Genomic DNA, 21189 nt, shown 5'->3' with positions numbered 1-21189 from the left:
GTGGATGATTTTAAGAATTTCAGGAGGGGTTCTGTATTTCTTTTCCCCCCTAAGTGTGCACATGTAATGGGCTAAGGTGTTGTGTATGTGTATCATACATAATCTTTTTTTTTTCTCCTTTTCTATATTCATGTGGCTGTGTGCACAGAGAAGCACAGAGTGAGCTGCATATGCTTTGCTTTGGATCATGTGACCAGAAGGAGGAGGCCATAGGGCTTAGAATGAAGCAGTTGATAGCATACGAGCTGCTGTCCAAATCTCTCTCCCATAAGGATGCAGTGTAAGATATTTTTAATGGCTAGTTTTTCTTTGCAGTCCCAAGCCAGAACTAGCTAATTTTTTAACCGAATCATTGTTTCACTGGCTTTTCTATCAGACAAAATTTGGTCCCATTTTGTTCAGTTTTCGAAGTATTATTCTGCTGTAGATGGACTCACTGAAGAGTTCTGAACCTGTTTACATAATTTCTTTCCAAACTTTGGTTGGGTTGGACAGAATAAAAATAAGATTCCTGGGGCGGGGGGGGGAATACTATTAACTGCTAATGTAAGTATTTAAGTGCTTTCAAAAGGATACACTATACTATTTATAGAATAAATGAATAGTTCTGGCTTGTACCTGGAAGTGATCCTTGGTGATAAAATTAAGTTCCTTACAGTTCTCTCCTTTCTATTCACTGTATTTTTAATATAATCAGACCAGTTCTGCGTAAACTCAGGAACCACTGGACATATAGTGACAGGAGGATCCAAATATGGCTGGCTGCCTTCCTTCCTTCCTTCCTTCCTTCCTTCCTTCCTTCCTTCCTTCCTTCCTTCCTTCCTTCCTTCCTTCCTTCCTTCCTTCCTTCCTTCCTTCCCTATCTATCATCCATCCATCCATCCATCCATCCATCCATCCATCCATCCATCCATCCTGTCCACATTGTAATAACATCTCTGGACAGTGCAGAAAACAGTAAAAACAATAGAAGCCCCAACCCATAAAATAAAAATAAATTAAAACTCTATAAAATTCATGGCTTCCCAGGGCAGCACTCCCCCATACACCTACACACCATCTTGCTGGGCTATAGCCTCATCATATTGAAATTCTTGTAGAAAGAGCCAACTCTTCAAGGCCTCCAGAAGGTCAAGAGGGTGAAGTCCTCCCAGATATCTGGGGGAAGGGTGTTCAACAGGCCAGGGGCAGCTTCAGAGAGGGTGCGCTTCCTAAGTACCACTAGATGACAACATTTAAAGCAAAAGACCTAAAGCATACCCTCCTTATCTGACCTGGTGGGACAGGCAGATACCCTCAGGGAGAATAATTCCTGCAAGTAGCCTGGTTCCATGTCATTTAGGACTTTAAAGGCAATAACGAGCACCTTGAATTGCACTTAGGAATAAACTGGAAGCCAGTGCAGCTCATGCAGTAGTAGTGTAATATGGGTAAAATGTGGAGGCCCAGAACCCCGCACACTGTCACATTCTGGACCAGTTGTCATATCTGGATAGTGTTCAAGGGCTCCCCCAATGTAGAGTGCATTGCAGTAATCCAATCGGGAAGTGATCAGGGCATGAGTAACTATGAGCATGTCACTTATTGACAGGTGCAGATACACAGTAGCACCTTATGTAAACATAGGTCCTTTATTCTTGCATGATGCAATACAATGTTTACATTCTTGAAAGTCTTGGGAATTTCTGTTTATTGAAGATGCACTCCTTCAGTGTTCATTCTACAGAATCATTCAGAATGCTTTTATCTCTTGCTTAAGATCCTACAGCTCAACCATATGTCTGTTTACTACTCTCAGATGATAATCCTGCCATAACATATAAATTTATGTTTTGCGTTGCATTATGTAGAATATGCAGTATCTACTGGGAATTGTCTGCCAGCAAAAGACAACAAGAAATGGTAAATTAGAAGAGCAGAGTTTTATATGTATATATATACTGTATATTTGCTATTATTTGCTATTGTCTGAGTGAACTAGGTTTAATTTCCATCATTAATCGTTACTATATCACAGCCTTAATCTTATGATTCCTGTGCATGTAGTTTTTATAGTTATAATGTTTATAGTTTTGTGTTAGTAGTGTTAATGTCCTTATTTTATAGATTAGATTAGTAGTTGTAATATTTTCAACTTTTTATTTGATATTTTATGTTGCATCTTCATTTTTATACTCTTAGCAGTAAAAGTTAATAATGTTAGACATAATATTTCAGTTATTTTGTATATTTTAGAGAATAAATTGCTATCACTCTTGGTTGTACATTTTTTAGTTTTATGTTATTTTTGCTGGCCTATGATCAAAATGAAGAATTTCTGATTCTACCAATATGCTGAAATATTCCCCATGAATTATTTCAATCCAATTATCTGAAGAATCAAAAGTATGTTATTTATTATTTAAAGTAGGAATTTGATTATTTATGCCTTCTTGGGTGCAGAAGCTGGGAGATTAAAAAAAATAGAAGCTAAAATAACATGTCTTCAATTGAGCTAAATAAAACTTTAATTGCTCTTCTAGAATACCCTTCATGTTTTCTATTTAAAATATAAGTTTAATTTATAAATAGAACATCATTTGAATATTTTGGACTTTCCTGTATGGAATTCCAGAAAAAGATGATATTGAAAATGACAAAGGATTTTTCCTACTAACTCAGTGCCATAATCACACAACAAAATGAAAATTAAAATGACTGCACTTTTAAAAGCATTTAAAATACTGCTTAGCAGTTATGAATATGGGTATTCTGGGTTATGAAAATAAATATTTCAAGGATTGAATTATATGTGGGTTTAATTTGGAACTGAATCCCACTGAATTCAGTAGAGCTTATTCACAGGCAAGTGTGTATAAGATTACAGTTTGAATTACTGAAAGATTTGTAGACTAAGATTTTTGAAATATAAAGAACAATTTATACCAGACAATCTTATGAAAGAGAGTTGGCTTTATTCATATCACACCCTGCTTTACTGGCTACCTGATCTGGACAATATGTGCCACTGTGTTAAGATAGGGTTTCATCTCCTAGAAGTTTATGTAAAATTTCACAGTGATATATTAAAATATCAAATTATGACAAAGGTAATTTAATATAATCATGAACCACTTGCACGGGAACAAGCTTCCATCTCACTTCTGGATCAAGTTCCATCAAGGATGAGAGGATGAATCTTTGCAGAATAAGTACTATCTGCATACTTTTAAAATGCTAATCAAGGCAGATGAAACTTCATTTATTTTTAGAAGGACATTCATCACTGACTCCTCATTCTGCTCTCCAATAGATAATCAGTAAAGCCAGCTACTAAAAGAGGAAGATCTTGCTTAAGCACAAAAGGATCTGGATTAGGACCAAACAGTAAAAATATTAACTAATATATAATAAATGACCAATAAATGACATATGATCAAGGCTATCAGTTTCTATAGGAAGTTAGAACGGGATTAAGTTTTATTGAGTAAATATAATGTCTAAAGATTACAGATGCACTGAGTGGAAGAAATGCTAATTTGCTAAGCACTCAGTAATAAGATTTACAGTTTTCTTCAACCCAATTTTTCTGGCTTTAATGGTTAGGACTTATCTGGAATACTTCATTTTAGAAAAGGCTGAGTTACAGAATCAAGGAAATTATTGTGCAGATTATTTATTTTCATGCATTCAATTCGTCCAATACTGATATTGTAACATAACTGCATGCTACAAAACTGTAAGACTTCCATGTTTTAGGTTTACACAGGAAATCAAAATGCTTTATCTAACAAGTCTCCCATCAGGTTTTGGGAAAACATTTAGATTATCAAAGCTATTCTATATACAGCAACAGTTTATCAAAACTTGCGATAATAATCACATCTTGAATGATAGATGGAGCCTTAAACCCTAGGCTCACTTTCACTTCTAGTATGGTTTTCTCCCTTTCCCAGATTCAAGTTATTTGTATAGATGGAGAATCAACAGAAGCCATTTGTTTATGTTGGCAATGGTGACCGGCATTTCTCTATGGGTCAATCACTTAAAAACTGTTGGGAATTATATCTTGTTCAATAGGCTACACAGAAATGAATATGTAGACTAAAGGCTTAACAAATAAGCAACATGAGCGCTTACTAGGAATAGCCATGGAAATATTTTTTAATAAGTTAATTAAGATCTTCATTGGTCTATCTCTTCAAGAACAATATAGAATAATCATTCCTTATTAAAAGTCTTTATGATACTTTTTTTCTTCTCATCTTTCAGACCTTAAACTACTTCATAATAGTCTAAGACATTCACGTAAATATATTTTATAGCTCATCTGTGGATAATCTTAGCACTTTACAAGCTTCTTACAATTCAGAAGAATAATTCTGAAAACAAGCTTGTTAATAGTGTAAAATAATGCTATTAAGATAATACTGAACTTTCAGCTTCAATTTATTATAGTCATTAGCTGCAGATAAATTCAAAACAAGAAAAGACTAAAACAAATAAACATAAATATAAGCATTTAGGCTTATTTTTCACTATGGATTGCCTGCCACAGTCTTGAAGTTTAAGTAATGAAACTTCATAACATTATATATTACATAAAAGATTTGTCTGCAAGAAGGAAATCAATAGAGAAGTATCTGATGTTAAAAGAATACAAGAAGAAAATACATGTAAATAAACCAGGGATCAAGAATGTCATGGAGATGACAGTTTTCCAGTTTTTAACAGTTTAGCTTCAGAAGTTTTATACTTGAAATCACAATTCTGCATTTATATTTAAAAAAAAAAACAATCCCAAAAAACTCCTGAAAATTTATCCTCCAGGAACCCCATCATGACTACATGAAAATGGCAGTCCCTGTCTCCTTCCTCCTAATGACATTTGAATGTTAGTCTGAATGATATTTTAAGTGTCCTATGAATTTGTTGTTGTGATAAGTGATTGCTAGAATGGGTTCATCCGGTTAGCCAGGATTATCCTGGCTGCTCCTGTGACTGGGAGACTTCTCTAAAGAAATGTGCTAACAGAATCCTAGGGAACTACATTATAACAGCAGCTTTATGTGAGAAGTTACCTGAATTGAAGATGTCTTATCCTTTTGTGATATAGCCTCTTATGCTTGGTCAGTCTATGCTAAGTTACAGAACAAGAAAAAAGAATAGCTGGCCATCCTATCAGTTAAGGCATGAGTCCAATGGAGTGCTGAAATTGATTTTTGTAGATCTAGTCAGCCTGCCTGCCTATCTCTTTCTCTCTCTTCCTGGGTAAATAAACCTTTCTGCCAAAAAATCATGAGACACTTAAAATTTCTCTCCGCTGAAAACCAGAGCATCTACTCTTTAGCAATATAGCAACATGTAACTAAGTTGTAATGCCTCTGTTTTATGCACTGTCCAGTTTTGCTTACAGCAGCAAGTAAAAGAGACAACTCAATGGCACTAATGTGTAAGCTGATTTTGGTATATCATGTGATTTTAATATATCATGGAACAGAAGAATGTGACCTTGACTGTTTTTGAACAGTAACATCACTTTTTTAATATGAAGTTTTCCCTAAAAATGAAATTAGTTATATTAAATTTTAAATTAATAATTATTTTAAATTATTTTAAATTACTAATTATTTTAAATTAATTGCAAGTTTGTTTTATTATTTTTAGTTTCTTAGGTAATTTAGTGTTATTTTAAATTAGATTTTGGAAAATCTAAAATTACAAATTTGTGAAATTCTGAATCCTGATTATCATTATTCATAATATCATCTAGAATTTGTTTTTTGTTTCAGTAGAAGAATTGGAGTAAATGAGAACTGAACTAAAAGATGCTTTAGTTACTGTCAATCCAAGTTTAGTAACTTGAAATATACTATATGTGAAGCTTGAATCAAACTTTTCTATAACTTCAGTACAGGTAAAGTCTTTGGGGTCTACTTCAAAGGTCTTTTTAGTTGTTATTTTCACACATCACAAAAAGTTAATTATAGCTTCAGGATCTGCTTAGGATCCACAAATTGGTCTACACAGAGTGGTTTTGTTTACAGTACTTTAACAAAACAATGACAAACACAAAAAATGCTTCCTCTTCTCTCATACATATTTTTTGACCATAGTGTGCGCCTTTGACTTAAATTTTATTTATTTTCTGAAGGGTCTGTTTGTTGCATTATACACCTTCAATTGCTATGGTGTTTTTAAAGCAGCAAATGGAATTATTCAAGGCATGGTACCAAGCACCATGTCTTGGGGAGCAGGTTGTGGATAGGATATTATGCTGAATCATGCACATGCTATTATAGCACTAATAATGACAAATTGATTTTTCTATCATCAGGAAAAACCCTGCATTTCCTCTGGAAGATAGGAAAACAAATGTCATCACCAGTGAACTGATACAAAATTCATCTGAAGTGCTAAGAAAAGTATTATTTCCAATAAAAATCAGTTTAACCTAGCATCACACAAGTGAACACATCACACTGGAAACCACACTTTGAATCTTCAGCCATGCAGTAACTTACTGGATGATAAATATCTCCTTGCGTCTAAAGAAAAAAGAGGAATATCTGGGAACGAAACCCACTTGTAATTAAGTACTCAGATAGAAACCACATTTGTTATTCAAATGAAGAGTTGTTTATGATAATGTGCAAACTTTGAGCTAGAACTCAAGAAGTAAGTACAAAAGTAATAGAGTTAAAATGGCTTCCTGACTGCTCCCTGAAATGAATGTTTTCTGTCTTTGCCAATCTAATTGTTTATTTGTTTATTTAAATAATTTATATAGCCATCCATTTCATGATGGGTGAATAGGCAGCACCCACAGGATTAAAATATGATGCAAATCAACAAAATATGATGCAAAAATATAAATCTAAATTATTATTATTAATAATAATATATAACATAACATATGCCTACACCTAAAAATCTGGTATTAATCCATGTAGAGCAAACAACAAATCCATCAACAGGGATGGTTTAATCTCCTGGCCCTACTGCCTGGGAGAAGACAAGGTCATTAATGTGTTAGTTAAAATGTCAAGCATTTTATTCCAAAATATATTTTTTCACTCTCAAATTCCAAAATGTTGCCTTTTCACTTAAAATAACCTGTCATAGTATTAAGTTCAATTCAACAGCTGAGGTCTCTGTTCTATCATCTGAAGTAATGACTATTGAGGAAGGATAGCTAAGCCATCAGTTTTTCTGGTAATTCATTTGTTTCATTTGTTCCAAGAATGGTAGCTAGAAGATTCCTAATTTACAAGTTAGGGTACTGAATTTAGATTCCTTCATTTTAATAGGACTTAAAAACATTCTGCTCAGAATTCCTCTTGGAGAAGGGACAGCCATGTAAATTTGTGAAATAAATAAATAGAATTCTTGGGGAAAAAATAATTACATTTAATGAAATTACCACATTCATTTTATTTAATATTTCAACATTATGTTTAATGTCTAAAATAACTAGGTGGTGTAAAAAAAAATATACAAAATATTTGCTGGCTAATACTTACAAACTAAGTCACAATTCAGTAGTTCCTATCCTCTTTCCTTTATGTGAACAGTTATACCAGCAGTAAAGGTTTTGAGAGCCATCACATAAACCATAGCTTAGCAATGTAGCACCAGTAGTCATCCTGGCATACTTTGTTCTCTTTTCTTTCCCAGATTGTATATATGAGATTCCCAAATTATATCAGAGTTAATTCAAAAAGTTTAAATTGCCAAAATATTGGGAGATCACAAAATCTTATGAGATTTTTGTGTTCTGTCAGAAATCTTGCAAATGATAATGACAATATCTCACTAAGGTTTAAGTGAAAATGTTAAAAATTTATAATTATTTTTACTTTGGTGTTTGAAAATCAATAGGGGTTCCTATATCATTGGTTGGAAGCCGATTATAACTTAAATAATTTTAGACCCAGCAGCCTTCTGGGAAAAGAAATTAGCATCTTTTACCTGAGGGTAAGTAAAAAATGCATTAGCAAATTTTTTCCTCCAGGTAAACTCACTTGAATTAATGGCAAAAAATCTTCTGTTGAAGATGATGTCTCAGAAGCAAATCCCAAACTCTTTTGAAGAGTAGTGTAAAAGACCTTTACATTGCTTTTATAAAGAAAAGTACATTTTCCCCCACATGTTATAATCTAGCCATTTAATTTTCTTCATCCTTCAGGGGGACTACATTCCTCTAATTAAACAGAACAATCCAGCAAAGGTTAGGCTGAAAGAAGCCATGCAGTGAAAATCATGACTATTCATGGATTTGAATTCAGGTCTCCTGAACCAAATTGTCTATCATGCTATAGCACTAACTCTATTGGTGACATATTTCAGAGATACTATCAGATAGCAGAGAGCAATATGCTATTGTATTACTTTGAGACCAACAGTTTATCAGAGCATTATTAGTAGCTTTACATTCCCCCATCAAAAATGCTTCAGCTCAGAGATATAAGTGTGTAATAGCAGGGCATGATATATAAAGGCTGCCTTCTGTCCTTATTCCAACATGGTGAAGAGCAAATGATTATCTAAATTCCTGAGAGAAGTGTCTGGAGGTCACCCTTTGAAAGAGGATCTTTGTGACCTGTGCAAATAAGAATACCACAAATACTTCTAAACAAGTAAAAGGTCACAATAGGGTCATGGCTTCAGACTCCCAGAACTACTGTTTTGCCTAAAGAGTTTGCTTACCGTGTAAATCTTTCATCCTTCATATCCAGGTCTGCCACTGTGATCAACTGGTCCAGCTTGAATTTAGTGTCAATAATTTCTGCATCCCGTGGAGAATATGTACCCCCTTCTTTTTGCTTTTGGCGAATTCTAAACCAACACAAAGGATATTGAATAAGATATAATATTTAATGTCATTCATAATCCTCAACCTCACTAGAGCATTTGTGAAACATGTATTCCTATCCATAACTACAAAGAATTGACTTCAGTGTAACTCATCCCAGGTGACTTTGGATAGTATTGCACTTTAAATTACAAAGTCCTTGAAGTATGGAAATTATGCAATAACATGAAAAATAAAAATATAAAAATGACAATTATTATTTTCCATGTTTAAATTTTTGAGATATGGTATCATTACAAAGATTTGCACTCCAAATTGATAGCAGTTTTATATTTTTCTATATAAAATAAACATAAAAGTTTCAATTTTAGCAGTATAACAACAAATTAAAATATATCAATGATATTACAAGAAATAACAACCCCCCGCCCCCATTTTCTGCTGTTATATTAGCTGTCTTTACTTGGCAACAGTCATACTGATTTCTCCTGTACATATTGATCTTTGACTAGATCAATCTATTGACTAGAACTGAGTTGTAGTCAATAGTTCAAAGTTGTCTTCTAGCTGTCTAGAATTGGTTGCACTTTAGTTAGAAAGAACCTTCAGTTCCCCATTGGCACATAGAAAATGCTGACCTGTACAGTAGGATTTTTAAAATAAAACTTCTATTGATTATGCGTCAAAAAGTCGGTGTTGACTCTTAGCAACCACATAGATTTACATACATACATGTATACACTTCACATTAATTCCTTTTGAGATAAGCATCATTATATAGGGCACAGAAAAGGAATAAGAAAAAGAAAAGGAAACATAGATAAAACTGCTTTTCACCTATACCATTTACTGCAGTTCTCCACTGATTTCTGTCCTTGCAAACTATGCAAACTATCCTTGATTCTACCACATCCATACATTGCTTTGTACATTACCTTATTTCTGTAAAAGTCTTTCTTTTTTAAAAGTCTATCAATTCCACCTAGCTACAACTTTCTTCATCTTCTCCTTCCACCTCCCTGATTCACTCTTCTTCAGTGTTTGCAGTTCAACGTGTATTCTCTTACCCTATATGACCAAAGCACCTCAATGTACTTGTTTTGTACTGGTCACTCACTTTTGCAGTCAGTCTAATCCAGTAGCACCTATTCATCCTTGATCCTATATCTTGTTTTTCCATCCACCCTTATCAAAAGTACCCTATTTCCAGTACATTCAACTGGTTTTATGTTTTATGTTTCTCTTTACATACCCAACTCTCATTTCTATATAGCAATGTGAGCATAAACATGCTGTTATGCATGGCATTTTTGCTTCTTTGAGCAATATTCATTCCTTTCAAAAGACCACAGTACTACCCACTGCCTTTCTACCAGCATTTTCATGTCTTTAGATTTCTCCATTTTCTCCTCTTTAGTAAACATTCTACCAAGTTACACTTTCATCTTCTTCCTCTAATTTTTAATCATTTATGTACACTTTGTAATTGCCCCCCCATGGTTTTCTCTGTCAAAGACAACTTAGTCTTTCATACATTAATTTTCAGATACATACTTCTTGTTGCGTCCTACATTCTGTCTAATATTCAATGCAAATCATTCATTCTACTTTCACTCATTTCTTTCATTTTTTTTACCAAGATCTACTCTTGACACCACCAAAAATTGGTCTGGGTTCTATTATACTGATTTCAAAATTAAAAGCAATAGCTCTTCTTTGCCTGGAGATCTTCAAAAAGATTTTCACTTCACTTCTTTCCCTAAAGAATGTGTGTTAGAAACAATTCCATAAAATGTAGCAAGACCTGCAAGGGAAGACATTTTCGCAGAACAAGAACTGGCATAACCCTCTTGCCTTCTGCTTCTGGAAGCTCATACACTAGTCCTTAGCCATGTTAGTCTTTAATCATGTTTGCTGATTAAGCTTCTATACAATACCTATACATTTTGAATAAAGTTTATGACCTCTTGTTATCATAGAATGTCTGCCTTGCTGGATGTCAAGTTATGACAATAAATAATTAATTGCCAATGACTGTAAAAATATAATTCGTTTTAATTAATAAGTTTATTCTTCATCTAAAACTTAAAAATTCAGCTTATGCAACTAGATATATACTTACCTTGCAAATGCATAAATTATAGCCACAAGAAGAACAATAGATAGTATACATAAAGTAACTGCAAGTATTATTTCTACAGCTCTTTCTGACAGCCCATCACCTATAATATAAAGTCAGTGGATATTAGGATTTAAACTCAAAAACAAAACTACTATCTGAAATCATAGACCAGTTATTACAACTGGTTCCTGAACATAGCTGCATCAAAGTCATAATGGCAATGATCAGTACTAATAGGTACACCAGCACATTTGCTAGCCTTTTTGAGGTTACCTCTCACCAAGAATTTCTAAAGCCTTTGTAGCTAACAAATGAATGGAGTATCTTATTACATGGCATGAACATTACCCCCCCCCCCAAATGCAAGTGACCCCAAGAGGAACTCAAATGAGATTACATACAAGAGCATCAGGAGCTGTGAAAGTCAATGCAACCCTATACCTTTGATGCAAAGGAGTTGTCTTTATAACAAGAGGGACACAGATTTACTAGGAAGTTTTAAAAGTGATTTGTACACTTCTAATAAATAGACATTTGTGATGGAATATTCTTTACCTAAAGTTTTGATGGGATCAGAATAGTCTGAATCTGTATATTGATCTCTGATATTTGTAGCTCTGAACTTAAATCTGTAAAAAGCAAACACATAACATTATGCACATACATAACCCACACAAGCATACTTTATAAGTATATATAAAATGTATGTATAAATTAAGGACACCACCCCTGTAGCTTACGATGTATTCCATACATGCTTTGCAGCTCTTTGGATTCAAAGAAAAATGGTGCTTTGGAGCATGACTGGGCATTGTATACCACCTGTTGGCAACTCAGGTGTGTCTTTTTCTCAAACTCCACTATAGCTGCAGAGGGCAATTATGAAATCTCAAGAAAATCTGTGGCTGCTTTAAGAAGTCACCAAGAGTTGATGCATGAATATCCCTACCTGCTCCACACCATTCAAATCTGCTGCATTTTTCTTTCTCTTTTTTTAAAAATTAGTTTTATTAAAGAAGTTTTTTGCAAAGTAAAAACAATACAAATTTAAATAAAAAAGAAAGAAAAGTGAAAGAAAAGTGATAAGTAAATAGAAAAAATGAAAGAAAAAAGAAAAGTAAAATAAAATAAAAGATATAAAGAAGTGGCTTCCAATCTTCTTTACAGCAGTTATAATGCATTTATGTTTTATCTGCTCTCTCTAAGGTTACATCACGGCTCCCTTCTTTCCATATTCTACCCTTTCTAATCTTCAAACCCATAAATCACTACTTCATTTTGTCCCGTTTTCAGCAAGAAGTCCATTAAGGGTTTTCAGTCACTAACAAATGTAGTTATTGTTGTTTCCCTAATCAAACAAGTCAATTTTGCCACCTCTGCAAATTCTTTCAAAAATGTGAATTCTTATTAATGATATCCGTATAATCTACTTCACTGCTATAAAATGCAAGTCCTATACTTACACATATTGCTTTCTGGGTTTCAGTGGTCCATTGCAAAACTTTTCTTCACTTCCTGGGATGTTACAAGTGCTATCTGCCCCTATTACATATATGTCTTCTCTGGTGCTCAGTCCTTCACTGTCTTTTATACATGGAGGATTTGGAAAGCCTTCATTTACAAAATAGGGTCTTGCTTTACTGAAGTAGGCATCATACCATTTAGTGATATTGTCATCATTCTGAACTGAATCCCAAAAAAAAGAGCAGTGTATTATATAGGTAATAATTCCTGTTTGATATCTTCTATTATTTCCCAGCCCTATATGTGCATTTATTTCTCTTTTAAGGTAATGAATCTGATAAATTGTAGTGCAGTACACAAAAGCTTACACTATAACAAATTTGTTAGTCTTTAAGGTGCATAATACTGTTATTTAAAGAACAACAAAAAAGGATAATTGTAATTTTACCTACATCATACTTCAGCTAATATATAGTAAGGATAACATATGACTACAAATATTACCAAGGATTGTGATTTAAAAAAATAGCATAGGAAATTTTGAAAACATTATTACCACAAATTTGGAATAACTTGACATGATTCTAATATCACCATTTCCTCATTTAATTTATTTACAGTGCAATACTTTATCTACTCAGACAATGAGTGTGAAAAGAAGATAATTGATTGGTAAATGAGTACAGGATTGCCATTTGGTTAAATATAAGATCCTGTGTTTCAGAGGACCGACTATCACAAAGCACCTTATAATTTATATATTTACAAAAATATTGAGGTAAAAAAAAGGGGAGTAGAACCAATGACAGGAAGATTTCTGTTCTCTCTGTTGCTAGTTTTCCCACCCAATTTCTTCTGCTTATTCAAGTACCATACTTTCTGTGAATCACATTCTTTCTGTCATTCATTTGCATTTATGATCCAAATGTAGCTCATTAAGAATTCCAAAACTCAGAAGTCTCCATGAGCAGATAAGACAAATAGAGGTTAAGAAAAGGTAGAAATAGAAGCTTTATAAGTTCCTTTTAGGAAAAAAAAATTCATACCTCCTGCTTCTGCAACAAGGATTTGTATTTTCTTGATAGGCCCGTGATTATCATTATAGTAGCAAACTGGCATACGGATCGTAATTGTAGTAGCTGTGACAAGTAATATTCCACTGGTATCATAAACTGGCACTGGCTTTTTACTAGGTCTTGGTGGTTCTGTTTTGAGGCAAATAAATGCTACAATGCTTTCCAGTTAAATCTGTTCACAACAAATCTTTTAAAGTTACTATTCAGATAAGTACTATTTAATTGAGTCATATCCACTTAGCCATTTTATGATCCTACCAACAGTGATAGTAGATCATTCACAAACTGTAAAGCAGTAGTTATCAGTTTTGCTACCCAAGCACTTCTGTTCATCCCTTTTTTAGAATGGGGAATTGAGGGTATTGATCTTTGCATAATTCAAATTATAATTAAATTATATTGCTACAGTAGAAATTGTGCAAATAAAATGTGAGATAGGTTTCACAAGGAACTGGAAAATATTAATCTCTTTCACACCATACCACCTCTTTATTTATGTATAAAATTTATAGGGTCAGCCATAGTATTATTGCCCAAAGAGTCTTAAAAATATTAATCCCATTATCACTTGAATTCAGTTTCCACTGGATTTAATGGAACATGTGTTCAAATAAATCTGTTCAGGATTTCAGTCTTTGTATAGTTTAAAAACTACTCAATTCAATCTTACTGACACTTCTGTAAGATCTAACATTATTTTGCTAACCTGCATCATAGTACAAGTCAAAATAGTATGGTGGTTATGACCAAGCTGAGAATGAAAGAAGATATACACTGATTAAATTCTAGTAACTAGAATATGAAAACCCAAATGAACGCGAGCTGATTTTATATTTTTACAGTCACTGGCTTCATTATAAAAGTATAAAAGACTTATAATAGTCTACCTTTAATATCTGTTGTTATTTTAAGCTGAATCTTCGGTCCTGCACCAGCACTATTGATTGCATACACCTAAGCAAATAAAACAGCCTTTAGCATGTTTAGTCAAACACTAATTACGGGATCAATTAACTGTATTTCACTATGTATGTTTATAGGGATACATATATGACATAAAAAGTAAATGGTAAAAATAAGATTTTGATTCTGAGCATATCAATTACTTCACTGAAGTCAGCAGGTCTTATTTCTACACATGAAAGTGTGATGTTTCTTTTTATTTTTGCTGATTACTCTTCATTATATATTTTGTCAACTTCAAGATTATTGAAATAAAAGTAAAACAGGAATTCAAATCATTCATTCATTCATGTTATGAACTGCTGAACAGCAAAGAGTCCATTGGAGTCGGGCGGCCAATAAATTTAAATAAAAATAAATAAATAAATAAAGCCTCCTCAGTTTGTTTTACATTTAATTTAACCTTATTACTGATTGTGGGGAAAAAAAGAGTTCAACTTACACTGATATTATATGTGTGTCCTCCTTTTAATCCCTCTATCATAGCAGTGATTGACTTGTTTGTTCTGTCTATAACACTTAAATTATAAATCTGAAAGATGTCTGTGTTATCATCTTTATATACCATAGCTTGATATACTTGAATATTCCCATTAAGTTCAGAGGGTGGTATAAACATCACTTGAAATTTTGTTACTTCATCAGGTATCTTCTGAAATGTTACATTGTTAAGTGGGTCTCTGGGCGCTGAAAAAAATTCAATAGCTGATGAGACAGTTAATTAAAAATATTACTAGGAATCTAGACACTAAAAGATTAGGGAATAGGATACTTTCCTAGAATAAGGGCCATATTCAGAGAGAATCTACTTTGAATACAGAAGGTAGGGCTACCAGATCTGTAAAAATCTGGATGACTTGTAGATAGCAACAAAGAGAGATTTTGCTGTCATCTAGCAGTCCTCCATAATCTTGCAGCCCAGTTCTGGTAGCTCTACAGAAGTATCTGGTCTAATCCCTGTTATCATCCATAAGTAAAAGAAAGCCCTCTCTGATACTTCACCATTAAAACCAACAATACAGGAAATCCTTGTTTACCAACCACTTGTTCAGCAACTGTTTAAAGTAATGACAGCTACTGAAAAAGGAGATTTATGACCAGTCCTCAAAGTTGTGTCTGTTGCAGCATCCCCACAGTCACGTGATTGCAATTCAGGTGCTTGGCAACCTGTGCGTGCTTACAACAGTCACAGCATTCCACAGTCACATGATTGCCATTTGCAACCTTCACAGCTGGCTTCCAACAAGCAAAGTCAAATGAGAAACTGGCAGGAAGTTGCAAGTCGCAGTCACATGATATTTAATTGCACGTTAAGTTGCACTTAACGGCTGCAGGTGATTTGCATATATCTGGATTGGTGTTGTAAGTTGGTGTGGTCATGTGATATTTCACTTTACAACTCCATCACTTAGCAATGGAGTTGCTAGTCCCAAATGCAGTCGGGAAGTGAGGATTACCTGTACCGGATTATACAGAAAATATGGAGCAAATTGGTCTAGGAATTGATTCTCATTAAAAAGTTACTTCTTCTGTTCCTAAAAAATAAACCTATTTAATAGATTTGTACAGTTTGCAATAAAACTTTCAATTTCTGGAGAACAGTGTCTTCCAATTTTCACTGCTTCCAGTGAAACTTCCCTCTAAATCCTTATTTTGCAGCTTCAATGTCCATTGGAGTCTATGTGCAACCTATATGGATTTCTTTAATTTCTTAGTGAAAAAAAAATAGACATAGATTTACTTTTTAAAAATACTCTAAGAAGCAAAATCTATAGAGAATTTGCCCATACTGCATTTTATACTGGGTTTTTATATTCAGCGGATTGACCCAAGGCTTAAGGTTGAAAATAATAGCTGATATCTTAAGCTCCCCTTTGATATTAAGTTCCAGGTAAGTCAAATAAAAATTACTTGGTTCACCTTTCTTTTCAGAAGAATAACAGTTAAGCTAAAGATATTAGTGGCAGTGGAGGGGTTGAATATACAATTTGTTATATATGTGATATAAATTTTTTGGACACTACATGGGATGTTTTTGTTGTTTTAGATAAGAGTTTAAAAATTATTGATGCTTTTAATGTTTTTTTACAGTTTTGATTGTAATTCACTTTGTAATGCTTATGCACTCAGATAGCTAAATGTTTTTAAATAAAACGAACAAATAGGATTAGTGACTTACCTGCTTCAAAAGTGGAAACAATAACTGAAGAACTAGATTTGCCTTCAGTATATGCGGTATGTACATCTCCTACAAAAGCAGTGACTACTATGGAATACCTTGTAAATGCTCTCAGTCCTGAAATACTGAGGGTTTTATCCTCATAATTTGCTTTGATGAATGAAGCTTGATAGTAATTTGTATCCACCTGTGCCAAGCAAACCCAAAGCAAGGTGAAAGGATAATGTCTATTAGAATGGTATTAGTAAGAAACTATGGGTGATATATCATCAATGGGAAACTGAGTTAGCAGGACTGGATTGTCATCTACCTATGCAAAAAAATGAAGGACAGCATGTGTGTGGGTGGGTGAATTTAGGGAATAACACAAACAGACATAGCATGCATAATGACTTTGTCATGCTTTTTTATCCCAGTACCAATGCAATAAATTTTCTTTAGATCTTATGTATGGCTATATAGTGGGGATTCTTTGGGGAACCTTTAATTCAGAAATCATTGGCATAATTTTCCAGATATTCTTGTGGAAGAATACTTTGTAACTCATAAAATTGGAGATTCATCATGCTTTTTGCTTGCTTTCAATTTTTACATTTAGCAGTCTTGGGACACAAAGTCACAAAATACTTTATGTCTGTTTCATTAAACAATAAATATAATAACTACAGGCTATAAAGAATTGCTATACTCGATTGCTTTTAAAGGACCAAAGGCCTATAGATCAGTGTTTCTCAACCTTGGCAACTTGAAGATGTGTGGACTTCAACTCCCAGAATTCCCCACCCAGCATGAATGAAGTACATTTGTAGAAATTCTATTTAAATGTGATGTATTTTATAGCCAAACATAGAATTAGTTAATTGTATGAAAGAGCTGATAATATTGCAGGACTGATTCCTAAATCATAACTCTATGAAATGTAAGAGTTGAAAGACTAAATTATTAATGTAGTCAGAAAAACTTATTATGTCCATAAAGGGTCTTTATACAAATAATAGCTTTGCAATGGCATCTGAAAACTGATTTTGTAGCACATTTAAAACTAAAACATGTATTGAGCAAGCCTGGTTGTTGGACATCTGAAGTAGAAGGCTTTGCTTATCTTAATATTGGAATCTATCACACATGCATAAAGTCAAAATATTCACCATAGGCATGGACAACCCTCCAGTAATTATTTTACTAAGTTGGGATTCTGTTTCAGAAGGATCCATACAATATCCCCATTTCAAGTGGGTGATTCAATGAGGGAAATAAAAAAGCTCCCAGAAACCTGTTGCCATTTATTTCTTTAGAGATATATGATAAACCCACACATGTTCCTGGTTTTTCTTTCTTTTAGGTTTTTTTTGGTCTTTGTTTGTTTATTTTTTTGCTGAATAGCAATATCAAGATATATAAATAAAATCTAAGCAGCAATAGAATATAACACAAAATGTCATACAAATGAACACAAAAAACTTTTCATATGTTTGCCATATTCCAATGTTGTTTTCCATTATGAAACAGAAACCCAGGAAATGAATCTCTACAGTAGCAGTCCCACAGGGTCATATCTACTGAAGATGCAGCTGCTAAGAGACTAAGATAGTTTAAGCATATATTTTATTTGACAGATGTGCTTTAGAATCCCCATTGACAGTTAACCTTAAGTAAAGACTCTGATGTACTAAACAGACAGTGATTTCCTGGGATGACCATCAAGGGACAAAGTATTTTTTTTCATATATCTTTGCTCCCTATAACAGTATAGGAATATAACAAGACTTATTCCATTTTCACAATACTGAGCTTTGTCCTATGTCCCTGACTGGTCATTTGTTTCTGCAATTAGTCCTTACTACAGACAACTGATGAAAAGTGGTAGTTCATTTCCCATAGAAAACTAGCTAAGGTCATTTCATTATCATACATTTTCCCCCTAGTATGTATGTGTATACACACAGTGCTCATAGACTTATGCATTTTTAGATTAAGAATAATACTGGGGACAACATGATGTAGTAAATAAAAAGCATTCAAAAGATTGGGTTTAAATCCTTGCTTAGAACTATACTGGGGGCCCAGAGGCTAGCCTTAAAAGAGTTGAAGTAAATCAGATGTGTTAAACGGGGCTGAAAAATGGAATAAAAATGATGTAGTGTTGGTCATTGCTGAAGAACAAGAAAATACCTGATTCTTAAATAAACAAGAAAAACAAGAAAAATGAATGAGAAAAAGAAAGAAAGAAAGAAAGAAAGAAAGAAAGAAAGAAAGAAAGAAAGAAAGAAAGAAAGAAAAAAACTGAAATTGAGTTAGTTAAAACTAACAATTATCTCAACAAAAATAATTGCTAGAGGATTGCTCAAGGTTGCAGTGTATCTAGAGGACTGAAGGAGGAGGAGAGGATGAGAAAGTCCTATTATGTGAGTGAAAGTCTATTTATAATACATTGGATTTCACTCAGTTGATTGCTGTACAAACATTGACTTTATAGGTTAACCAATTATTATGACTAAAGATAAACATTCAGAATAATATTACAATAGCTGAAACCATCAAATATCTCTGCCTTACAAAGACTGATAAATGCCATAGCAAATTCCATTAAAAAGAAACTAACCCTTCTTAATATTGTCTGTTTTTTAAAAAGCACAAATAAGTAAATCAATATGTTTTTCATTAACGGATTAGTTAATCCTGATCTAATATTTCATATAATACTTGTGTGAGTGACCAGCTAAACAAAGAGTGCATTGACCCTATTTGAGCCACAGTTGCAGCAGCTCAAATAGAAAGTAGGTAATTTCATATCAAGTGTTAGAATAATTGGTAACTTCCTCAAACAAAATAATTTGTCTTCTGAACTAAGTTTATAATGTAAGTAATTATACTTAGGGATATCTTAGAATTGTGACATTATCTGAGATTTTAGGAACCCAGAATCTTTAAGCTGAGTCTGTGTGGCCCTTGGTATGATTTCAAAGCCACTGTGCAATCTGTGGAATCGGTTTAGACTTTTGATACGAGCTACAGGTAGTCATCGTTTAGTAACTGCCTTGTGCAGTAACTGTTCACAGTTACGACTGTGATGAAAAAGTAACTTTGCGACCAGTCCTCACATTTACAATCTTCACAGGTCGTAAGGCAAAGGAAAGCTGAAGTAAGATCATAAGCACTGTTGTGGTTTCACTTAGCGACTTCGCTTAACAACCAAGTTGCCGGTCCCAATTGTGGTCACTACACAATGACTACCTGTATTTCATCCCTTCCTTGTACTTGGCTGTGAGAAGTGCATTAGAAAAATAAAAAACAATGCTATTAGAAAGAAAATGGTATCACCACTAACTTTTTATTTTGGCTCAATCCACTGTTTGCTTTAACCCTGCCCTCTGGGGACCTTCTCACTAGATATCCCTGGAAGAAAATAGTTTTAAAAAGATAAAAGATTGCCCAATCTTGATACAGCTGATCAGGTTGTTTTTACTGTTAGCCAGTAGCATATCAGCTGCAGTTTCTTTGCTGCAGTGAACAATATCCTGTATTCAGAAGACTGGCCAAAGACTGCCTTTAACTTTTTTTTTTTTTTTTTTTTTTTGAGAGAGAGAGTAATGGCTATAGTTGGTGAATTTCTGAATATTTTCTATTTATCCCCGAAAGCCAAGAAACATCACTATTGATTTTCTGCTGTGTTGCCAGGGGAATTCTGAAGGCCTCACAAAGGAGATTCATAAGCTGCAGGGAAACCTGTGACATCAGGTTGCTCACTCCTGTTGTATACTAACGTTCAGTAAAATATTGTTTAATACCTGATTCTTAAGTAAACATCTGCTTCTGAATTTTTCCCTTTAGAAAACATGCATCAATCAATTCTATACAAGATATTAGTCTGTATCAATAAACAACAGAAGACCTGAAATGACTCACTGAGGAAATGTCAATGAGGTAGAATGTTGGTCCAGTAATTACAGCAGGCTCATTCCAACTAATATTAATACTGTAAGGAGACGTAGCCACTACAGTTACATTTTCTGGAGAAGCATCTGGAGCTACAGGGAGAAAAGTACATGAAAAGATGTATTTTGCTCACAAAGACTCTCATTCTGAGCAATAGAGGGATAATCATTATGCAATAACATTAATTAATACTATTAAGCACAAACTGCTTTGCTGGAAATGAAAATACATATTTACAGTACTAAAATACAATTTTCTTCCCAACACAGTAATGCTTTATTTACTGGTCATTGCTTTTACCAAACCACCCTGTGCAAGTTCTCCAATGGCCAGGGCACCTCTTTGGGGAAAAACTCTGCTATTTATCTTCTAGTATTCAATACTGTGGGGAGTGGGTCTAGGGTTAAATTTTGAATTAGGACCAAGACAGCCACACTCAGCTATGGAAGTTCACTTAGGAACCCTGGGGCAGTCACTGCCTTGCAGTTAAACTTGCCTCCAAGGTGATCACTGTGAGGGAAAAAATAGAGGCAGAGCTATATACATTATTTTAAGCTTCTGGAAGAAAGGTGGGAGATAACTCTAATTCTCACTTTCTCTGTACAAAAACAAGACATCATGTATTCTTTTTTCCCTGTTAGTTATTGCCCTTAAG

General features: G+C 33.8%; 1 protein-coding gene across 1 annotated transcript in view; it reads right to left on the bottom strand.

Moving 5' to 3' along the window:
* The window catches only part of PTPRQ (protein tyrosine phosphatase receptor type Q), a 123043-nt gene that overhangs the window by 16901 nt on the left and 84953 nt on the right, over positions 1-21189 (bottom strand). The window contains exons 45-54 of the mRNA XM_088141850.1: positions 20505-20626; positions 16599-16785; positions 14862-15106; positions 14344-14410; positions 13427-13585; positions 12380-12602; positions 11472-11545; positions 10917-11016; positions 8689-8817; positions 6504-6548 (exon numbers count right to left, since the gene is read on the bottom strand). Coding sequence (XP_087997976.1) covers positions 6504-6548; positions 8689-8817; positions 10917-11016; positions 11472-11545; positions 12380-12602; positions 13427-13585; positions 14344-14410; positions 14862-15106; positions 16599-16785; positions 20505-20626 — 1351 coding nt within the window. The remainder of the gene's footprint in view (positions 1-6503; positions 6549-8688; positions 8818-10916; positions 11017-11471; positions 11546-12379; positions 12603-13426; positions 13586-14343; positions 14411-14861; positions 15107-16598; positions 16786-20504; positions 20627-21189) is intronic.

This window comes from Python bivittatus, unplaced genomic scaffold (assembly GCF_059951505.1).
Source record: "Python bivittatus isolate LINGU-HERP-01145 unplaced genomic scaffold, Pbiv_v1 ctg000330_np1212, whole genome shotgun sequence".
In the NCBI taxonomy this organism is placed as follows: Eukaryota; Metazoa; Chordata; class Lepidosauria; order Squamata; family Pythonidae; genus Python; species Python bivittatus.
This window is presented reverse-complemented; position numbering and strand designations above follow the sequence as displayed.